The following is a 20,380-nucleotide window of genomic DNA, read 5'->3' on the forward strand; positions in this document are numbered from 1 at the left end:
ATTCCAAATGGCTCAGTTAAGGACCCTACTTTTCTTTTCTATGCATCCTCTTAAGGAATGAATAGGCGGCTTTAGTTAGCGCCTGTATGTGTATAATTTTATAAGCCCCCAGCCCACACTTCCACACGGTCATTTCAGGCCATTCGCCTGGAGGAAGGCATACCTATTTGAATGTCTCTATTGTTTGCCTGCCGTGTGGTCTATTGGATTATTTTCTTTTTACATGCACTATTTCCCATCAAAAACATAAGTATCACAAGGTCAGGGCTACATGTAATGCCTCTTCCCCAGGACCTAGAAACATACCAGACACAGCAGATGCTCAGGTAGTGTGAACTGATGAGACACAGTTCTTTCTCAGGAGCTGGGAGGCTGAGTGAGCATCTTCCACTCCTCTCTTCCAAATTATCTGCCATGTCGTCACTTTTCCTTTCTATTATGTTGCTCACATTTTATTGCTAAACACAGAAGCCACTCTCAGATCCTGACAAGCAGCTTCCTGCCCTCCACCGCTTCTCTGATTGGAGGGCACACAAAGTCACTGAAGTCCACAGGGCCAGACTCTGATCCCAACCTCCTCCTTCCAGAGGTCTAAATAATCCCCAACAGCCTCACAAAGTAAACTGCAATTCAAAAACTGGTTCTTGGGGGAATGGGGAGGTATTGTATAATGGATAGAGAGTTTCTGTTTGGGATAGAAAAGTTCTAGAAATGGATAGTGGTCATGGTTGTACAACATCATGAATGCATTGAATACCACTCAGTTGCACATTTAAAAATGGTTAAAATGGTACACTTTATGTTATATATATTTTACCACAATTTTTTAAAAAAAGGTTTTTGAGTTTCCCACCCATTTCCCCCTCCCCACCCAAATGTCCTCATTTCGCCATTTCCCAGTCTGTTCTGAACCACTGAACACACACACACACCCACACACACACTTGCATAGCATTCTAGTACTCCAGAATGTCACACTTCTACCCAACATGTTCTCATCACTTCTCTGTGCCCAGAACCTACATTTCCCCCCATCAGTGAGAAATGTCCCTAACTGTCCCTTGCTCACCCACAACATCTCCCCTCACATCATCATTAATTAATTTGCTAATTGCTCTCCCGCTTCTGTGATACTTTAGCTGGTAAGCACCTGCTTTATACATTTGCATTTTTCCTACACTTTCCAAGGTTGTTTTTAAACCCTGAAAATAACAGCCATGGGACTTCTATTCCTTTTGCGAGCTTCCTGCAGAGCTGGGTACATTATCAGACATATCATGTGCACTAAAATGTCTGTAAGTAATAAATTACTCTCTGAATTCCAAGGCTGATGGCCATCTCTCTAAAACACAGCAAAAGAATCAATGTCGAGAGACAGTAGCCTTGTTTAAAAGAAAGAAAAATACCACAACAAAAAAGATAACGTTCTACCTGCTCTCAAACAAGCAACTCCCTAGCCACATAACAAAGAATTTTATTTGATTTCTTCAAAGGCCTGTTTTAAAACCAAATCCATATGCCCACAACACAAATATCTAAAGCGTGTACAAAAGCAATGCGATTCACCCCACCATATGTATATCCTGAGTCCCCAGCTAGCGGTCATAAAAGATCATCTTAAATTCATTAGTTAAAAGGCCAACTTGGTACTGAAATAAATCACAACTATAGAAACATGATACATCAAGAGGAATTTGTGAGCCTTCAAAATTAGCCAACATCAGTTCAAGAAGATGAGCTAAGAACACAAGAGCCCTTTTTGACCCAACCATCATTAAATAGTCACAGAGGAAAACGTGCTCGATCCTAGACGCCAGTGCAGCAGATTCTCGTCTTTGCAATGAACACTCCGGTACAGAAAGTGGACAAGCATGATGTTAAAATCCTCCTACCTGCTCCTGGGCCAATAAAGCCTTCTTCTTCATCACTTTCATAGCATGGATGTCCCCGGTTGCCTTCTCTCTCACCACCTGCACTTCAGCAAAGTGACCACAACCTACAAGACTTCTGACTTCAAAGTCCTTTGTCGAAGGCTGGAGCTCCTGTAACTCAGCTATGGTGTCGGAATCTGCAAAAGATGCAAGAGTTATCCCCAGGTAAATAAAGCATGCAAATATATGCATCTTTATGAAAGAAAAAAAAAAGAAAATAGCGTTCGGATAGCTTCCCTCACTGTCAAAGACATTCACTTTCTCATCCATCATGAATAATTATAAAATCAGTACAAAAGTGTTTTTATATGTTAAGTTAAAATTAAGGACTCCAGAAATTCCAAAGTACAGTTTCCATGGCAGCTACAATTTGAATCCCATAGACTCAGAAAATAGGGAGAGAGGATACAAATTATGTTTTCCTTCTTCCTCTCTGAAGGCTGCAGGGCAGTGTTTGGTCAAGCATGCTTATCAGCATTTAGACTGGTTTACAGTGTGACATAGTCAACAAGAGTCTAATTTAGACCAACTTGGGACCTGGCTTCCAGGTCATTCCATTCAAACTACATGTACTTAGTTTTATCCCACTAGCCCAAGGTTCATCTTCCTTGGATTGTATCAGTAATGCCTTCGTAGATTTAATATGTGGCAGTGCTTAAAGGGGCAGAGGGGGCTGGGCATGGTGGCTGACACCTGTAATCCCAACACTTTGGGAGGCCTAGGCAGGTGGATCACTGGAGGTCAGGAGTTCAAGACCAGCCTGGCCAACATGGTGAAACCCCATCTCTACTAAAAATACAAAAATTAGCCAGGTGTGGTGATGCATGCCCGTAATTCCAGCTACTCGGGGCTGAGGCACAAGAAACACTTGAACCTGGGAGGCAGAGGATGCAATGAGCTGAGATCGTGTCACTGCACTCCAATCTGGGTGACAGAGTGAAACTCTGTCTCTAAAAAAATAAAGCATGGAGGCCGGTCGTGGGGGTTCACACCTGTAATCCCAGCACTTTGGGAGGTTGAGGTGGGCGGATCACGAGGTCAGGAGATCAAGACCATCCTGGCTAACATGGTGAAACCCCCTCGCTACTAAAAAAAATAAGCCAGGTGTGGTGGCGGGCACCTGTAGTCCCAGCTACTCGGGAGGCTGAGGCAGGAGGATGGTGTGAACCCAGGAGGCGGAGCTTGCAGTGAGCCGAGATTTTGCCACTGCATCACAGCCTGGGCGACAGAGCAAGACTCCATCTCCAAAAATAAATAAATAAATAAAAATTAAAAAAAAAAAAAAAAAGCGTGGTAGGCAGAAGGGCTTAGCACTCAGAGAACCAAATGGGGCCCTGACATCTGCTCTGCAGGGCTGACATGCCTCATGTCCAAATGGATTTGCAACTATCTTTTTCTTACCATACAGTCTCATTCTTTTTCCAAGTCTAATCTTTCAGTCAGAGATCCTCAACGTATGAAGTATGGACTAAATGGACAGCAGATTTGGAATCTAACATGTTTATTAACACTCTAGATACACTGATCTGATACATCGCTAGATGTGCGATGACCCTAATGACCTGCAGGAATGAAGGGGAGCAGCAGTGGCTGACCCAAAAATTTAATCCTGCACATTACAAGGGAACAGCATCATATACAGGCATTACACAACATGGGCAGGCAAGCAATTCTTATAATCAAAATTACCCTGGAGAATCCGGCAGAATGATGCCACACTAAAGACCAAGGGACTGTCTTAAAATCCCAAACACACACTGGAATCTTCTGGGAACTGGAAGGGATGGCCATTTCAATGGCTGGGCAGCAGATAAGGTTAGCAGTTACATTCTAGAGTCATACTCAGCCCTGCAAGTGGCTCACCCAATGAGACGGACTTGGTCCATCAAAGGGAAAAGACATTTCATACCACAGTCAGTGACTGGCATTTTAATGAGTTGGCCAATGTCATTTTTTTCATTTTCTTTCTTTTTTTTTTTTTTTTTTTAAGAGACACAATTGGCCAGGCATAGTAGCTCACACCTGTAATCCCAACACTTTGGGAGGCCGAGGTGGGTGGATCACCTGAGGTCAGGAGTTCAACATGGTGAAACTCCCATCTCTACTAACAATACAAAAATTAGCTGTGCACGAGTGGCTGCTTGTAATCCCAGCTGCTCAGGAGGCTGAGGCAGGAGAATCACTTTAACCTGGGAGGTGCAGGTTGCAGTGAGCAGAGATCGCACCATTGCACTTCAGCTTGGGTGACAGAGTGAGATTCCATCTCAAAAAAAAAAAAAAAAAAAAGAACATGATCTTGCTCTGTTGTCCAGCCTGGAATGCAGTGGTGAAATCATAGAATCATAGCTCACTGCAGCCTCGAACTCCTGGACTCAAGGGATCTTCAGCCACCTCATTCTCCTGAGTAGCTGGGACTATAGTGCACACTACCATATGTACAGGTAGGGTCTCATTATGCTGCCCAGGCTGGTCTCAAACTCCTGGACTAAAGCAATCCTCCCAACTTGGCTTCCCAAAGCACTAGGATTACAGGCATGAACTATCACACTCAGCCTGCAACTGTAACTGGTCTTGCCCACCCTCTTCCTTTGTTGCACGGGTGGAGTTGAAATCTCTTGGGTCAAAGGCATATATAATGAGTGCCACAGTATTAGAGTCTTCTAAGCCACAGACCCCACCCCTCACTTCAGCAGTCATCCTGAATACACCTTCCCTTGGTCCCTTGGGGAACCAGGCAAGAGTGCTGGGTGGATCCACACGAAGTCGTGACCACTGTAAAAAACAAATCTAGGGCATCTACATGGGGAACGCCATGAAGAAGCAAAATTAAAAGCTATACAGTATTTTCCTTTTGCCCTGGCAATGCTGTAACAAGCCCGTCTTCCTTCCCTGTCTCTTTCCAAGTTTCTTTCAGATCAAGTATTTGCGTTTTGAATTATAATTCCCCAAAAACTTGCTGGATTGAACTGGATTTTCTTATTGCTCATACACAAAGTCAATCTCTCCTAATTCTTCATTATGGCTTGGATTGTTTACAAAGTTGCTTACAGCGGTGTCCAACTTAATAACTGGGTCTGTCACTGGCGACCACCAGGTATCTCAACTGCACAAGGAGACAGACCACGTTGCTTTGCAGGCAAAACCACGACAACACTATCTTGGAATTCTGAGAAGCCATTTCAAATCTCCATTTCTTTATCTAAAGACTTTTGGATTATTAAGGCAAACAGATGAGAGGCTACATTCAAGCCTATGATTATTTAAAAAAAAAAAAAAAAAGACCAGTACAATGGCTCAGGCCTGTAATCCCAGCACTTTGGGAAGCCCAGGTGGGTGGATCACCTGAGGTCAGGAGTTCGAGATCAGCCTGGCCAACATGGTGAAACCCCATCTCTACCAAATACAAAAAATTGGCTGGGTGTGGTGGCACATGCCTATAATCCCAGCTAGTCGGGAGGCTGAGGCATAAGAATCACTTGAACCAGGGAGACAGAGGTTGTGATGAGCTGAGATCGAGCCACTGCACTCCAGCCTGGGAGATAGAGTGAGATTTTGTCTCCAAAAAAAAAAAAAAAAGAACTTCACAACTTCTCTCTATACCAGCTACTTCTGTGACCCTAAAACCGTCACATCACTCTTCACCCCTGTGCACTTTTAGCTGCAGTATCTAAGGGTCCAGTGGGCATTGAATATTGAGGTACTGAGGTAGAGATAAGGACCCAAAGCACTGTGAAAATGCAGTCATAGAGCCAGGCGCCATGGCTCACGCCTGTAATCCCAGCACTTTGGGAGGCTGAGGCAGGTGGATCACCTGAGGTCAGAAGTTCAAGACCATCTTGGCTAACATGGTGAAACCCCATCTCTATGGAAAATACAAAAAATTAGCCAGGTGTGGTGGTGCATGCCTGTAATCCCAGCTACTTAGGAGGCTGAGGCAGGAGAATCACTTGAACCTGGGAGGCAGAGGCTGCAGTGAGCTGAGATCACGCCATTGCACTCCAGCCTAGGCAACAAGAGCGAAACTCGGACTCCGTCTCAAAAAAAAAAAAAAGAAAAGAAAAGAAAATGCAATCAGAGAATAACTCTGTCAGATATCATCTGGACCCAAGAGCAAAAGCCAACATAGCGGGGTGTATTGCTTCCTTTTTTGGAACATGGGAATTCAACCTTTCAATTTCTAGGAATCATCCATTGTCTACAGAAATACTTGCACGTGTGCTCAAAAAAGATGTACACAAAGATGTGCACGATAAAAACAGTTGTAACAGAAAAATAATCAGAAACCACCCAAAGGTTTATCAAGAGGAAAGTTGAAACAGCCTACGAGTCTGCCCATAACAAGATGGCTCAGTCTCCATTAGAACACATATTCCTTACAGGCAGGGAGTTTTCTCTGGTTTAAACAAACCAAGATGAGAGGAGGGAGACAATTTGAAAAAAATAACTATTTGAAAAAATAACGTTTGTTTGTTTGTTTGTTTCTGGGATGCAGTCTCACTCTGTCACCCTGGCTGGAGTGCAATGGCGTGGTCTTGGCTCACTGCAACCTCCGCCTCCAGGGTTCAAGCAATTCTCATGCTTTGGTCTCCCGAGTAGCTGGAACTACAAGTGCCCACCGCACCCGGCTAATTTTTGTATTTTTAGGAGACTGGGTTTCACCATTTTGGCCAGGCTGGTCTCAAATTCCTGACCTCAAGTAATACACCCGCCTCGGGCTCCCAAAGTGCCAGGATTACAGGCGTGAGCCACCACACCTGGCCACCGTGGGGTATGTTTTTAAATTTCCATAATAAATATTTTTAAGACACACACAAAATTGGAATACTATACAGCAATCTGTTAGCAGTGATTATCTCAGGTAAGATTTGGAGGGATTTTTCTCTTACTATGTATGTGATGTGCTATAATCTAAATGTTTGTGCCCCTTGCCCCCGCAAAATTCATGTTGAAACGTAATCCCCAGTGTAATACTATTACGAGGTAGGACTTTTAGGGGCTGGCCACAGTGGCTCACACCTGTAATCCCAGCATTTTGGGCGGATCACTTGAGGTCAGGAGTTCAAGACCAGACTGGCTAACATGGTGAAACCGCTACTCTACTAAAAATACAAAAAAATTAGCCGGGCATGGTGGCAGGCACCTGTAATCCCAGCTACTCGGGAGGTTGAGGCAGGAGAATCACCTGAACCTGGGAGGCGGAGGTTGCAGTGAGCCAAGACTGCACCACTGCACTCCAGCCTGGGTGACAGACCAAGACTGTCTTGGAAAAAAAAAAAAAAAAAGAGGTAGGACCTTTAGGGAAGTGGTTAAATCATGAGGGCTCCATCCCCATGAATGGGATTAGTCCTCTTAAAAAAGAGGCTGACATTGGGTCGGGCGTAGTGACTCACACCTGTAATCCCAGCACTTTGGGAGGACAAGGCAGGTGGATCATGAGGTCAGGAGTTGGAAGCCAGCGTGGCCAGCATGGTGAAACCCTGTCTCTACTAAAATAGAAAAATTAGCCTGGCATGGTGGTGCACACCTGTAGTCCCAGCTACTCAGGACGCTAAGGCAAGAGAATCACTTGAACCAGGGAGGCAGAGGTTGCAGTGAGCAAAGACCGCGCTACTGCACTCCAGCCTAGGCTACAGAGCAAGACTCTGTATCAAAAAAAAAAAAGAGGTTGACATTATCCTTAGCAAACTAATGCAGGAACAGAAAAGCAAATATCACATGTTCTCACGTATAAATGAGAGCTAAAGGATGAGAACACAAGGACACAAAGAAGGGAACAACAGACACTGGAGCCTAGTAGAGGACAGAGGAAGGGAGGAGGGAGACAATCTGAAAAAATAACTATTGGTTACTAGGCTTAGTACCTAGGTGACAAAATAATCTATAACAAACCCCAAGACAAGTTTACCTACATAACAAACCTGTACATTTACCTGTGGACCTAAAATAAAAGGTTTTTTGCTTTTTGTTTGTTTGTTTTTGAGACAGAGTCTCACTCTGTTGCCAGGCTAGAGTGCAGTGGCGCAATCTTGGCTCACTGCCACCTCCGCCTCCCAGGTTCAAGCAATTCTCCTGCCTCAGCCTCCTGAGTAGCTGGGACTACAGGTGCAAGCCACCACACCTGGCGAATTTTTGTATTTTTAGTATACAGACAAGGTTTCACCGTGCTGGCCAGGATGGTCTCAATCTCTTGACCTCGTGATCCACCCTCCTCGACCTCCCAAAGTGCTGGGATTACAGGCGTGAGCCACCACGCCAGGCCAAAAGTTTTAAACATTAAAAATAAATAAATAAATAAAACCACAGGCTGAAGGAATCATGTTTGCCCCCTCTGCCAGGTGAAGATGCAGCAAGAAGGCGCCATCTTTGAAGCAGGGAGCCATCACCAGACACCAGATTCGCCAGTGCCTTGATCTTGGACTTCCCAGTCTTCACAACTGCGAGCAATGAATTTCTATTCTTTATAAATTACCAAGTCTAAGGTATCTATTATCACAGCCCGAACAGACTCAGATACATATTTAACCTTCTATATTTAACATTGTATTGCATATTATGTTTGCAATAAGGAAGAAAAAAAAAAACTTTTCAAAAGTTATCATTTGCTATTGGAACTAAAGCTGTAAATATATTGAAGGTGTTATCTATAGTGGATATAGCTGAAATGGTAGTAATTCAGCTACTGTCAAATTGCCAGTAACAGCCCCAACTTTCACAATTATCAATACTTTTCTGTGTAAGTTTTTTTGTTGTGGTGGTGGTTTTGGATTTTTTTTTTTTTGAAGGGGGTGTTGTTTTGTGTTTTGAGACAGGGTCTTACTCTGTCACCCAGGCTGGCCACAATCTTGGCTCACTGCAACCTGGCACAGGCTCACTGCAACCTGGCACTCTGTCACCCAGGCTGGGCACAATCTTGGCTCACTGCAACCTCCACCTCCCAGCTTCAAGCAATTCTCCAGCTTCAGCCTCCCAAGTAGCTGGGACCACAGACGTGTGCCCCCATGCCCCGGCTAATTTTTGCATTTTTTTGTACAGACAGGGTTTCACCATGTTGCCCAGGTTGGTCTCGAACTCCAGAGCTCAAAGATCCGCCCACCTCGGTCTCCCAAAGTGCTGGGATTATAGGCATGAGCCACTGCATCTGGCCTCTGTGCAAGTTTTAATATTACACTGCTGTATATTTTTTACACAAATTATCTGATACTGTGCTTAATGTTTGACATTTATTTTGTTCACTGAGCAATACACTCATTCAACAAGTATTTATTAAGTACTTAACATATGCCAGATACTATTTTAGGTACTGGGGATGTAAGAGAAATTAAGAAAGACAAAAATCCCTTCCCTTCCCTCCCTTGGCCCAAGGCTAGGGGTACTTCTGCTGGAGACATCCTTCAGAGCTACTCTCTGTTCTATTTTCTCTAACAGTCCCCAAAGAAAATCTCCATCCCTATAGGAAGATTCAAAAAACCTGGGCAGAAGCAGCTGAGGGACCCTTCTCCACATGGAAAAACAAAGCTTACATTCCAAAACAGACACTCAAAAAGGGGAGGAAAAAAAACGTAATGTAATCACCCATTTTCAATCATGGCCTCTTAACCACTCCCCAGGAAACCTCTTCAAACATATGAAACATTTCCCTGGAAGAGAGTTCTATTAGAAAAACATCTACATTCCACTAAACCAAGTCTTCTGATCACTATATGGTTCTAGATAATTCACTGCTGTTAAGTAACCAGAGGACAGCCTCAAGACTAATGAAGGTGCCTGCAGATGGCTCAGTAAGCTAGCCTCGTCACATAATTTCCTTCCCCTCCCACTCCCTACTTATAAATTTAAATATTCAAAAAAGAAGGCGGGAGCTTATTCAAACAAAAACAGAATGATGAACAAATATCTCAAGTACATTTTGAAGATATACAATATATTAAATGTTGTTGAGGTTCAGAGTTATGATTACTGGGTACCATTTATTGTCTCCTATGGGACAGGCAACATGACAAGTCTGGTCTGTGCATTAACTCACTCAATCCCAACACAGCCTCACTAGATATACATTATTCCCACCGGGTGCGGTGGTTCATGCCCGTAATTCTAGCACTTTCGGAGGCTAAAGCAGGTGGATCACTTGAAGTCAGGAGTTTGAGACCAGCCTGGCCAACATGGCAAAACCCCATCTCTACTAAAAATAAAAAAACTAGCTGAGTGTGGTGGTGCACCCCTGTAGTCCCAGCTACTCAGGAGGCTGAGGCAGGAGAACCACTTGAACCCGGGATGTGGAGATTGCAGTGAGCTGAGATTGTGCCACTGTACTCCAGCCTGGGCAACAGAGCAAGACTCCAAAAAAAGGATATACATTATTCTTGTTTTGCAGATGAGAAAACTGAGAACAAAGTACATGTAAAATACCGAAGGGCACTATAGTGAACATATGCTGATTCTTTTCTACTCAGCATCCCCGGCTCCTTTGCATAACCACGCATCCCCCATCCCATGAGGTGCTGGTAATCACACTGCCCTGACCCCTTTGGGCACTCCAACAAAACCGATCACAATACTTCACCTCCAGGGAGGCAAATGACCCAAAGCAGAGCCAAGTTAGAATCTTCCCTGGGATTGTATTAACCTAGATAAGGGAAGATAACCATTGGGCAGGGTGTGGTAGCCAGTCTCCAAAAATAGCACCCAATACCCCAGTCCTCTTGGGATTCATGCCCTTGTGTAGTTTCCTCTCAGGTGGAATTTGAGCAGCCCCAGAGCATGCATCAAACAATAGAATGCAGCCAAAGAGATCCTATGTTCCTCCTAGGATAACCCCTAAGAAAGCCTGGCAGCTTCCACTTTTGTGTTTTGGAAACCCTGAGCTACCATCGAGGCTGTCCTACTAGAAAGACCATGTAGCTCAGAGGTCAGCAAGCCTTTTCGAAATGAGCCAAACAGGAATTATTTTGGGCTTTGTAGGCCATTTGATCTCTATCACAACTACTCAAATGCTGTTGTGGGCTGGGCACAGTGGCTCATGCCTGTAATCCAAGCATTTTGGGAGGCCAAGGTGGGAGGATTTCTTGAGGCCAGGAGTTCAAGACCAGCCTAGGCAATCTCGCAAGATCCCATCGCTGCATAAAATTTAAAAATTAGCCGTTAACGGTGGCATGGGCCTGTAGTTCTAGCTACTGAGGAGGCTGAGACAGGAGGATTGCCTGAGCCCAGGAGTTGGAGGCTGCAGTGAGCTATGACTGTGCTGCTGCACTCCAGCCAGAGTGAGACTTTGTCTCCAAAACAATAAATAAAATGAAATAAAATGCTGTTATAATGTGAAAGCAGCCATAGGCACTGTACAAACACATGGGTGTGGCTGTTCCAGTAAAACTTTGTTTACAAAATAGGCATCACAGGCTGTAGTTCCTTGACTTCTGATGTAGAGACCACATAGAGGTGCCATGTAGACAGCAAAAGGCCCTGAGACTTCATGAAGAGAGACAGGCCCAGCTGGGCCCAGTCTCCCAGCCAGGGCACCAAACAGTGAGTAAGCCCTCTCACACATTCCAGCCCAGGAGAGTCCCAGGTGACGGCAATCCTGGCCAATGTAATACAGAGCAGAGGAATTCCCAGCTGAGTCCAATCAACCTACACACACGAGAGGTAATACAATAACTTATTTTTTTAAGACAGAGTCTCACTCATTGCCCAGGCTGGAGTGCGATGGTGAGATCTTGGCTCACTGCAACCTCCACCTCCCAGATTCAAATGATTCTCCTGCCTCAGCCTCCCAAGTAGCTGGGATTACAGGCGCCCACCACCACGCTCAGTTAATTCTTGTATTTTTAGTAGAGATAAGGTTTCACCATGTTGGCTAGGCTGGTCTTAAACTCCTGACCTCACGTGATCCATCGCCTCAGTCTCCCAAAGTGCTGGGACTACAGGCATGAGCCACCGTGCCCAGCCACAATGACTATTGTTTTAAGTCACTAATATTTAGGGTGGTTGATTGCACAGCAGTGTTGTACAAGGTGGGGTTTCTCAAATTCAGCACTACTGGCATTGTGGGCTACATACTTCTGTGTTACAGGGGCTGCTTTGTGCACTGTAAGGTGTTTGGCAGCATCTCTGGCCTCACCCATTAACTGACAGTAGGACCCTCCCCTCAACCTCACACACCACCATCCCCAGCCAGCTCTGACAACCGAAAACATCTAGGGGGCAAAGTCACCCACTGGTTGAAAAACACTAATGTGAGAGTATGAAACTGGGACACCACCAGTCAACTGCCCCATCACATGGAAGTCAAGCAAAGTCAGAAACAGGGTGAAGGCAAGGCCGATATATGACTTCATAGGCCCTAGGTACTTTTGCCTTCCTCAGCCCCTTCCTCCATTAAAAACAAAAAAGAATTCGAAAATTATGTTTCATGGGGCCAGTCATGGTGGCTCAACGCCTGTAATCCCAAAGCTTTGGGAGGCTGAGGCAGGAAGACTGCTTAAAGCCTGGAGTTTGAGACCAGCCTGGGTAACATAGTAAGACCCTATCTCTACAGAAAAAAGCAAAAATTAGCTGGGCATGGTAGTGTGAGCCTGTAGTCCCAGCCACCGAGGTAGAAGGATTGCTTGAGCCTAGAAGGTTGAAACTGCAATAAGCTGTGATATACCACTGCACTCCAGTCTGGGTAATAGAGCAAGACCTTGTCTCCAAAAAAAACAAAAATTTTATTCTATGACTACATTGGTATAAAGATGAATGTAATCCAGAATCATTATACATTATTACATTCATTTTTCCTGTAATTTTAAAACAAATTAAAATTTAATTCAGTTAATTAAAACTAATTAAATTCATTAAAATTAAATATCACAGGTCCTAAGCACCATGCCTACATTGCCTAATAGAAAGTCAGTCCTGAGTGAGTATAAGCATGAGGTCACAGGGTATTATTGAGGTTTCTGGAACCAGCTATGCCTAAAGTTAAAACTTAACTCATTCCTGGATTTCTGTTTCATAAGCCAATAAATTCACTCTTTTATTCACACAGGGTCTCACTCTGTCACCCAGACTAGAGTGCAATGGCACAATCATGGTTCATTGAGCCTTGACCTCTCGGGCTCCAGTGATCCTCCCACCTCAGCCTCCTGAGCAGCTGGGATCACAGGTGCAAGCCACCATACCCAGTTAATTTTTGTATTTTTTGTAGAGACAGGGTTTCACCATGTCGCCCAAGCTGGTCTTGAACTCCCGGGCTCAAGCGATTAGCCCACCTCAGCTTCCCAAAGGGCTGAGATTATAGGTATGAGCCACTGCACCTGTCCTAAATTCAGTCTTTGAATTGAGTTTGTCACTTGCAACCAAGTAGCCCAACTTACCTGGTCTCCCAGCTATAAGAGGTGCAGCCTGAACTTGAACCTGGATCTGTCTTATATAGAACCAGAGTTCTTACCCACTACTATCAACCAGTAACTCATTCTGCCTCAAGCATCTTTCTACTTTTCTCTCTCAGGACGGTTTTCAAGAAAAAGTTCCCCAAACTTACACTTCCGGACAAAGTTGCTCACATGCTTAATCTTCATCAGAGCAGGCTGACTGCATTCTTCAAAGAGAACAAAGAGGGCATCTAATATCCCTTCTCGGGAAAGAGGAGACATCTGCTGTTGAGTCATAAAGGGTGGTTTCCCCTAAAAACAGCAAACAGCAGATGGAGACACTGTCAATAATGAAAAGCTTTGATCAATAACATCCACACAGAGTAAATTACAAGCCACCAACTCAACTAACTGCTCACGACATGCTAACAGCACAATTCTGTGGCTTCATTCTTTAAAGCAGCGTCAACCGACAGTCATTATGGTATCACTTCCATGATTCCAGGACTGTGGGTTTCTTTCACCAGCACCTGGGAGGGAAAACTGCACAAGCATGGCCATTAACAAGAAAAGGTCCCTCACTCCTGAGGGTCTGAGGCTAGTGAGAATACTTCCTCTGGATCCTCTGGCTCTGACATGCTTCCATGTTTCTACAATAGGAAACATGGGTTTTTCACTTCTTTCACGTGTGCCCAGGGGTTTATTCATATAATTTCAGCTTTTTTAATTCATTTGAACAACCTAGAGTAATGAGAACTGAGTGACTATCATAAAGCCAAATTTACTCATGATCTGGAGAAATAGTTACAAACTGGCAGACTGTCTCTAGCCCACAGATATGTTTTGTTTGGCCTGTAGTGTTTAAGATAATTTGAATTATCTGCCAATATTTCAAAATCAGGAGATTCCATACAAAAAAATAAAAATGGAGTCTCTGGCTTCTCTTGAAACACTGGCAGATCCGGCAACACTGCCTCGTCTTCCTGCCTCGCCTTCCTGCCTGATGACGCTGAGCTGGAGCTGAGTAATGCTGCCCCTCCCGGTAGCAGATGTGTTCCGGAGTTCACTGCAGGTCTGACTCCATCTTCCAACTGGCCCACCTAACTCATTTATACTCACTGCCCGGCCCCCAAAGACATGAGTCTGCGACCCTGGTGTAGAGCAGTGAGTCCCACGTGCCAAGCCATGAATAGTGTGGTCTCGCTGCAAAGATGGCCTCCAACAGTTCCTCCAATTCAGTAGACACATGCTATTCCTTCCTTTAAGCGCTGGAGTCTATTTCTCCTATCTTTGAATCTGTGCCATCTCTGAGACTCTCTTCAACCAAAAGAATGTGACACAAGAGATACTGTGCCAGTTCAGGGCAGTGCCTTTAAGAAGCTTGTCAAGCGGCCAGGCATGGTGGCTCATGTCTGTCATCCCAGCACTTTGGGAGGCCAAGGCAGGTGGATCACTTGAGGTCAGGAGTTTGAGACTACCCTGGCTAACATGGTGAAACCCTGTCTCTACTAAAATACAAAAATTAGCCGGTCATGGTGGTGGGTGCCTGTAATCCCAACCACTTGGGAGGCTGAGGCATGAGAATTGCTTGAACCCTGGAGTCGGAGGTTGCAGTGAGCCAAGATCACACCACTGCACTCCAGCCTGGGCAACAAAGAAAGACTCCCTCTCAAAAAAAAAGCAGCTTACCAGTTTCCACTTTTGGGAAGCCAGCCACCATGCAAAGATGCTTGGGCTAGACCAGGGGTGTACAATCTATAGCCCTTGGACCAAATCCAGCCCACGGACTTTTTATAAGTTTTACCGTAACACAGCCACATCCATCATTTACATATTGTTTTTAACTGCTTTTGTGCTACCATGGCCAAGTTGAGTGGTTGCAACAGAGACTACAGGACCCACAAAGCCTAAAATCTTTATTACTTAAAAAAAAAGTTACAAGTCAGCCAGGAGCGGTGGCTCACGCCTGTAATCCCAGCATTTTGGGAGGCCAAGGCAGGCGGCTCACGAGGTCAGAAGTTGGAGACCCACATGACCAATGTGGTGAAACCCCATCTCTACTAAAAATGCAAAAATTGGCCGGGCGTGGAGGTGAGCGCCTGTAATCCCAGCTACTCAGGAGGCTGGAGCAGGAGAATCGCTTGAACCCAAGAGGCAGAGGTTGCAGTGAGCAGAGATCATGCCACTGCACTCCAGCCTGGGCAACGGGTCGAGACTCTGTCTTAAAAAAAAAAAAAAAGTTACAAGTCCTGGGCTACACTACTGAAAGACCTCATGGAGAAGAGAGGCCACGTAAGAAACACTAAGGTGCCCCAGCCAGCAGTCAGCACCCACATGTTCCAGTCCCAGACATAATCCCAGCTGAATGTAGCCCCACAAGTAACCCCAGCTGACATCACAGGATGAAGCAGAACCACCTAGCTGAGTCCAGCCAATCCACAGAATCCTAAGAAAAATAAATCATTGTTGCTTTAAAGGTCGTAAGTGCTTTGTTACACAGCTTGATAACAGAAACGGATTGCTGCATTTGAATCACAAGAGCACTGGAGAATTTAAGGAAAAAAAACAAACACACACATTATCTGGTCCTATGCCTCCCCTCCCCCACAACCTATTGAATTAGAATTTTCCAGACTGTAGCCTGGGATCTGTTTTATTAACAAGTTCCCCAGCAGGGCGAGGTGGCTCCCACCTGGAATCCTAGCACTTTGGGAGGCCAAGGTGGGAGGATCACTTGAGCCCAGGAGTTCAAGACCAGCCGGGGCAATACAGTGAGACCCCATCTCTGCAAACAAACAAAAAAAATTAGCCAGGTGTAGTGGCATGATCCTGTAGTCCTAGCCACTCGTGAGACTGAGGTAGGAGGATCACTGGAGCCCAAGAAGTCAAGGCTGTAGTGAGCCAAGATTGTGCTGCCACACTCCAGCCTGGGCAACGGAATGAGACCCTGGTCCCCAAGAGAGTCAGACCTCAGTCAGGTTTGGGAAGCACTGCATTCAAGGCCACCATATCTGTCACTTTAGTAATAGTTGCCACTAACTCAGGAAAATAAAACGCTTTGTTTCTTGTATTCTTCAAGAGTTTAGACCAACTAAAGCAGGGGTTCCCAAATGCAGTACTGGGTCTTAACAAATTTTTCAACAGCCTGCAGTGAAATGAGAAAAAATGAATGCCACATGATATCTTTTTTCATAAAACTAAATGTATTCAAATTTAAAAATGGTCCTTTATTCTGAGATGATGTTCTTCCTGTCTTGTTGTTTCTTAAAATGCCCTTTATGAAATAAAAGGGCAAGAAAATAATAGGTTTTTCTTTTTATTATTTTTTTTTTAAATATCCTTACTTGGCAAAATAAGAAAACCTGTGTCTACCCAGCAATTTGGGAAATTTTGCTGGCTCTAAAAGTCTGACAATCACTGACCTCGAACATGTTAGGAAATCCTGTTGAGTAGAAGTAAAAAAGACAAAATGACACTCAGTGTAAAGTACTCACCTGAATGGGAAACAAAATTGCTACTGTATCTCAATCTCATTCAAATAGCACTATATGGGAAAAGAACAAACAGCATCCTTACCTGATCACTCAAGGCAAATGACAGGTATATAATACACTTGCAATAATAGCTTTACTGGGTGGGGGGAACTCAGCATTAAAAAGAGATGAACTGAGGGTTTACCTATAATTCTTCCTGTTATAATGACAAAATACAAGACATACTTAATAAACTCTGACGTGCACAGACGGTATGGCCCAATGGCTATGTGGTCAGCCTTTGGAGTCGGACCAACCAAAGATGGAGTCTGATCTTGGCTCCATCTGCAAAGCTCAACGTGTATGATCTTGGGCAAGGCCTTGTCTACCTCCATATATGTCTATATCTGTTGCTTCCTATTTATGTATTTATTTAGAAACGGGGCCTCGTTCTGTCACCCAGGCTGGAGTGCAGTGTCACAATCTCAGCTCACTGCAACCTCTGCCTCCGGGGCCCCAGCTATGCCCCCACCTCAGCCTCCTGAGTAGCTGGGACTACAGGCACACACCACCATGCCTGGCTAATTATTTATATTTTTTGTAGAGATGGGGTTTCACTATTTTGCCCAGGCTAGTCTTGAACTCTTGGATTCAAGCAATCCACCTGCCTCAGCCTCCTGAAGTACTGGGATTACAGGTGTGAGCCACCACACCTGGCCTGTTGTCTCCTAAATAAAAACTTTTTATTTAAAGTTTAAATAAAAATAGTCCTTACCTCTGTTACGAGGCTGAAGTGGAATACTCAGAAACATGCCAGTTCTATACCAGACACATTGGAAGCCATAACTATTACATACTCAGCACATTATAAGCCCTTAATAAGTAAGGTGGAAATGTTTTTTTCTTTTTTTTTTTTTAAGATACAAGGTCTTGCTCTGTCGCCCAAGCTGAAGTACAATGGCACGATCTTAACTCACTGCAACCTCTGCTTCCAGGGCTCAAGCAATCCTCCCACCTCAGCCTCCCAAGTAGCTGGGACTACAGGAACTCGCCATCACAGTCAACTATTTTTTGTGTTTTTAGTAGAGAAGGGGTCTCACCATGTTGCCCAGGCTAGTCTCAAACTCCTGACCTCAAGCAATCCGCCCGCCTCAGCCTCCCAAAGTGCAAGGATTACAGGCGTGAGCCACTACGCCCAGCAAGTTAGAGATATTTTGAAGTAGCATGATAAAGGGGCTGAAAAGTAGCAGCACTCCAGCCATCTAAGGCTAAAGACAGACTATTCATTTGTAAAAAATATGTCAAGACTTAAAATGCTGATGGCAATGGTCCCACAGAACAACCTAAGCTTTCAATTTGTTTCCACTCTGATCTGTTTAAACACCCAATACTAATATTTTGGAAAAAACAAAAAGTTATCAAGAATACTTCATTGTTCATCATCTTACAGGTATCCTACATAACTACCTTCCTAAACATAATTCCTATTAAGGATACAGAAAGTTAGTATTAATATTATAACTAATACTATTCTATGCTGAGTATTAACAATACTTACCATTTTTTATAAGGGGTTTACTAACAGCCAGGCAAGGTGCTAAATGCTTTATATGTAATATCTCATTTAATCCTCACAACAACCCTGTGGATTAGGTACTACAACCTCTATGTTATTTTTTTGTTTTATTTTGAGATGGAGTCTCACCCACTCTGCTGCCCAGGCTGGAGTGCAGTGGCACGATCTCAGCTCACTGCAACCTCCGCCTCCCGGGTCCAAACGATTCTCCTGCTTCAGCCTTTCAAGTAGCTGGGATTACAGGCGCATGCCACCACCACGCCCAGCTAATTTTCTATATTTTTAGTAGAGATGGGGTTTCACTATGTTGGCCAGGCTGGTCTCGAACTCGTGACCTCAAGTAATCCACCCACCTCAGCCTCTCAAAATACTGGGATTACAGGCTACAACCTATTTTAAAGAACAGCAAATGGACTCAGAAAAGGTAACTGACTCACCCAGAGTAACACAGCTAACTAGTGCTGGGACTGGGATTCAATTCTAAATCTTCACAGTCTCTATTGTCCCCCTGACTTATGAATACATAAATCAAACAAGGATTTCTACTTCACCAGTGTTCCATATACATCAGAAACAAAAGAATTAAAAATCTATTTGGAAGTAATCTTATGACATTAAGTTTTAACACATCTGGGGTGATGGAAATGTGTTATCTTGAGAGGAATGAGGGTTAAACAGGTGTGATATTCATCAAAACTTTTTTTTAAATCTTAAAAAATAAACATCCCTGCAATGAAAATGAATAGGATGATACCCACAGAAATTGTAGTTTTAAAAAGCATCTTTGTTCATTTATTTTTCTTTCTCCAATAAAAGGGCAAACTCACCCTGGTGCAGTGACTTAGGCCTGTAAGCCCAACACTTTCAGAGGCTGCGACAGGTGGATCACTTGAGCCTAGGAATTCGAGACCTGCCTGGGCAACATGGTGAAACCTCATCTCTACAAAAAATACAAAAATTAGCCAGGTGTGGTGGCACACACCTGTGGTCCCAGCTACTTGGAAAGCTGAAGTGGGAGGATCGCTTGAGCCCGGGAGGTCAAGGCTACAGTGAGCCGTGATTGTGCCAACGCACTCCAGCCTGAGCCACAGAGCAAGACCCTGTCAATCAATCAATTAATGAACTTTAGTACAGAAGTGTAAAGTGTGAGAAATATGAAAGGATCTCCCTCCTAAGGCAAGTTCAGCTATCTACTTCTGCAGTGTCCTTTTTCCAAAATAATCAGTGCATATAAAACTCCAAATAGAAGGCCAGTGCAGTGGCTCACACCTATAACCCCAGTGCTTTGGGAGGCCAAGGCAGGAGGCTCACTTGAAGTCAGGTGTTCAATATCAGCCTGGGCAACATAGTGAGACCCCATCCCTACAAAAAATTTAAAAATTAGTTGGGCATGGTGGCACAGGCCTAGAGTCGACAGAAGACCTTGTTTCAAGCAAAACAAAACAGAATTTCTCCTAAAATATTATCCTTGGTCCTATAATGAAAGCAAGCCTGGCACATTTCATGCCTGTAATCCCAGCACTTTGGGAGGCCAAGGCAGGAGGATCACTTGAGGTCAGGAGTTTGACTCCAGCCTGGCCAACATGGTGAAACCCGTCTCTACTAAAAAAAAAAAAAAAAATACAAAACTTAGTCGGGTGTGGTGGCAGGCGCCTATAGTCCCAGCTACTCTGGAGGCGGAGGCAGGAGAATCGCTTGAACCCAGGAGGCAGAGGTTGCAGTGAGCTGAGATTGCCCCACTGTACTCCAGCCTGAGCGACAGAGTGAGACTCTAAATAAATAAATAAAATAAAAGCAAAGGTGAGTGACAAGGAGATTCCAAGGAAACACACAGGTGAGCAAAGTTGGCAGGGTAGCCTGTTACCTGGAAGAATAGATTCAGCCTGGAGGCCCGGCTGGCAATGGGTTCAGCAGCACCAGCATCCAAAGGATTCCGCGCTCCATATTTGAACTTCAACATCTCCCCACTGGTGCTGAAAGGATATCAGAAAAGTCAAGTATGTCCTATGTTTTGAGCAGGAAGGGCTTGAGAGATCCTGATCTCCCTCAAGG

At 44.4% G+C, this 20,380-nt stretch overlaps 1 protein-coding gene across 19 annotated transcripts in view; it reads right to left on the minus strand.

Moving 5' to 3' along the window:
• Positions 1 to 20,380, minus strand: part of CIT (citron rho-interacting serine/threonine kinase) — a 195,767-nt gene that overhangs the window by 174,336 nt on the left and 1,051 nt on the right. For all 19 annotated transcript variants that reach the window (XR_012420746.1, XR_012420745.1, XM_074008011.1 and 16 more), the window contains exons 2-4: positions 20,193 to 20,301; positions 13,450 to 13,591; positions 1,893 to 2,068 (exon numbers count right to left, since the gene is read on the minus strand). Coding sequence is in view for 16 of the 19 variants with exons in the window: in XM_074008009.1 (XP_073864110.1) it covers positions 1,893 to 2,068; positions 13,450 to 13,591; positions 20,193 to 20,288 (414 nt within the window). In the remaining 3 variants the exon portion in view is untranslated. The remainder of the gene's footprint in view (positions 1 to 1,892; positions 2,069 to 13,449; positions 13,592 to 20,192; positions 20,302 to 20,380) is intronic.

This window comes from Macaca fascicularis, chromosome 11 (assembly GCF_037993035.2).
Source record: "Macaca fascicularis isolate 582-1 chromosome 11, T2T-MFA8v1.1".
NCBI lineage: Eukaryota > Metazoa > Chordata > Mammalia > Primates > Cercopithecidae > Macaca > Macaca fascicularis.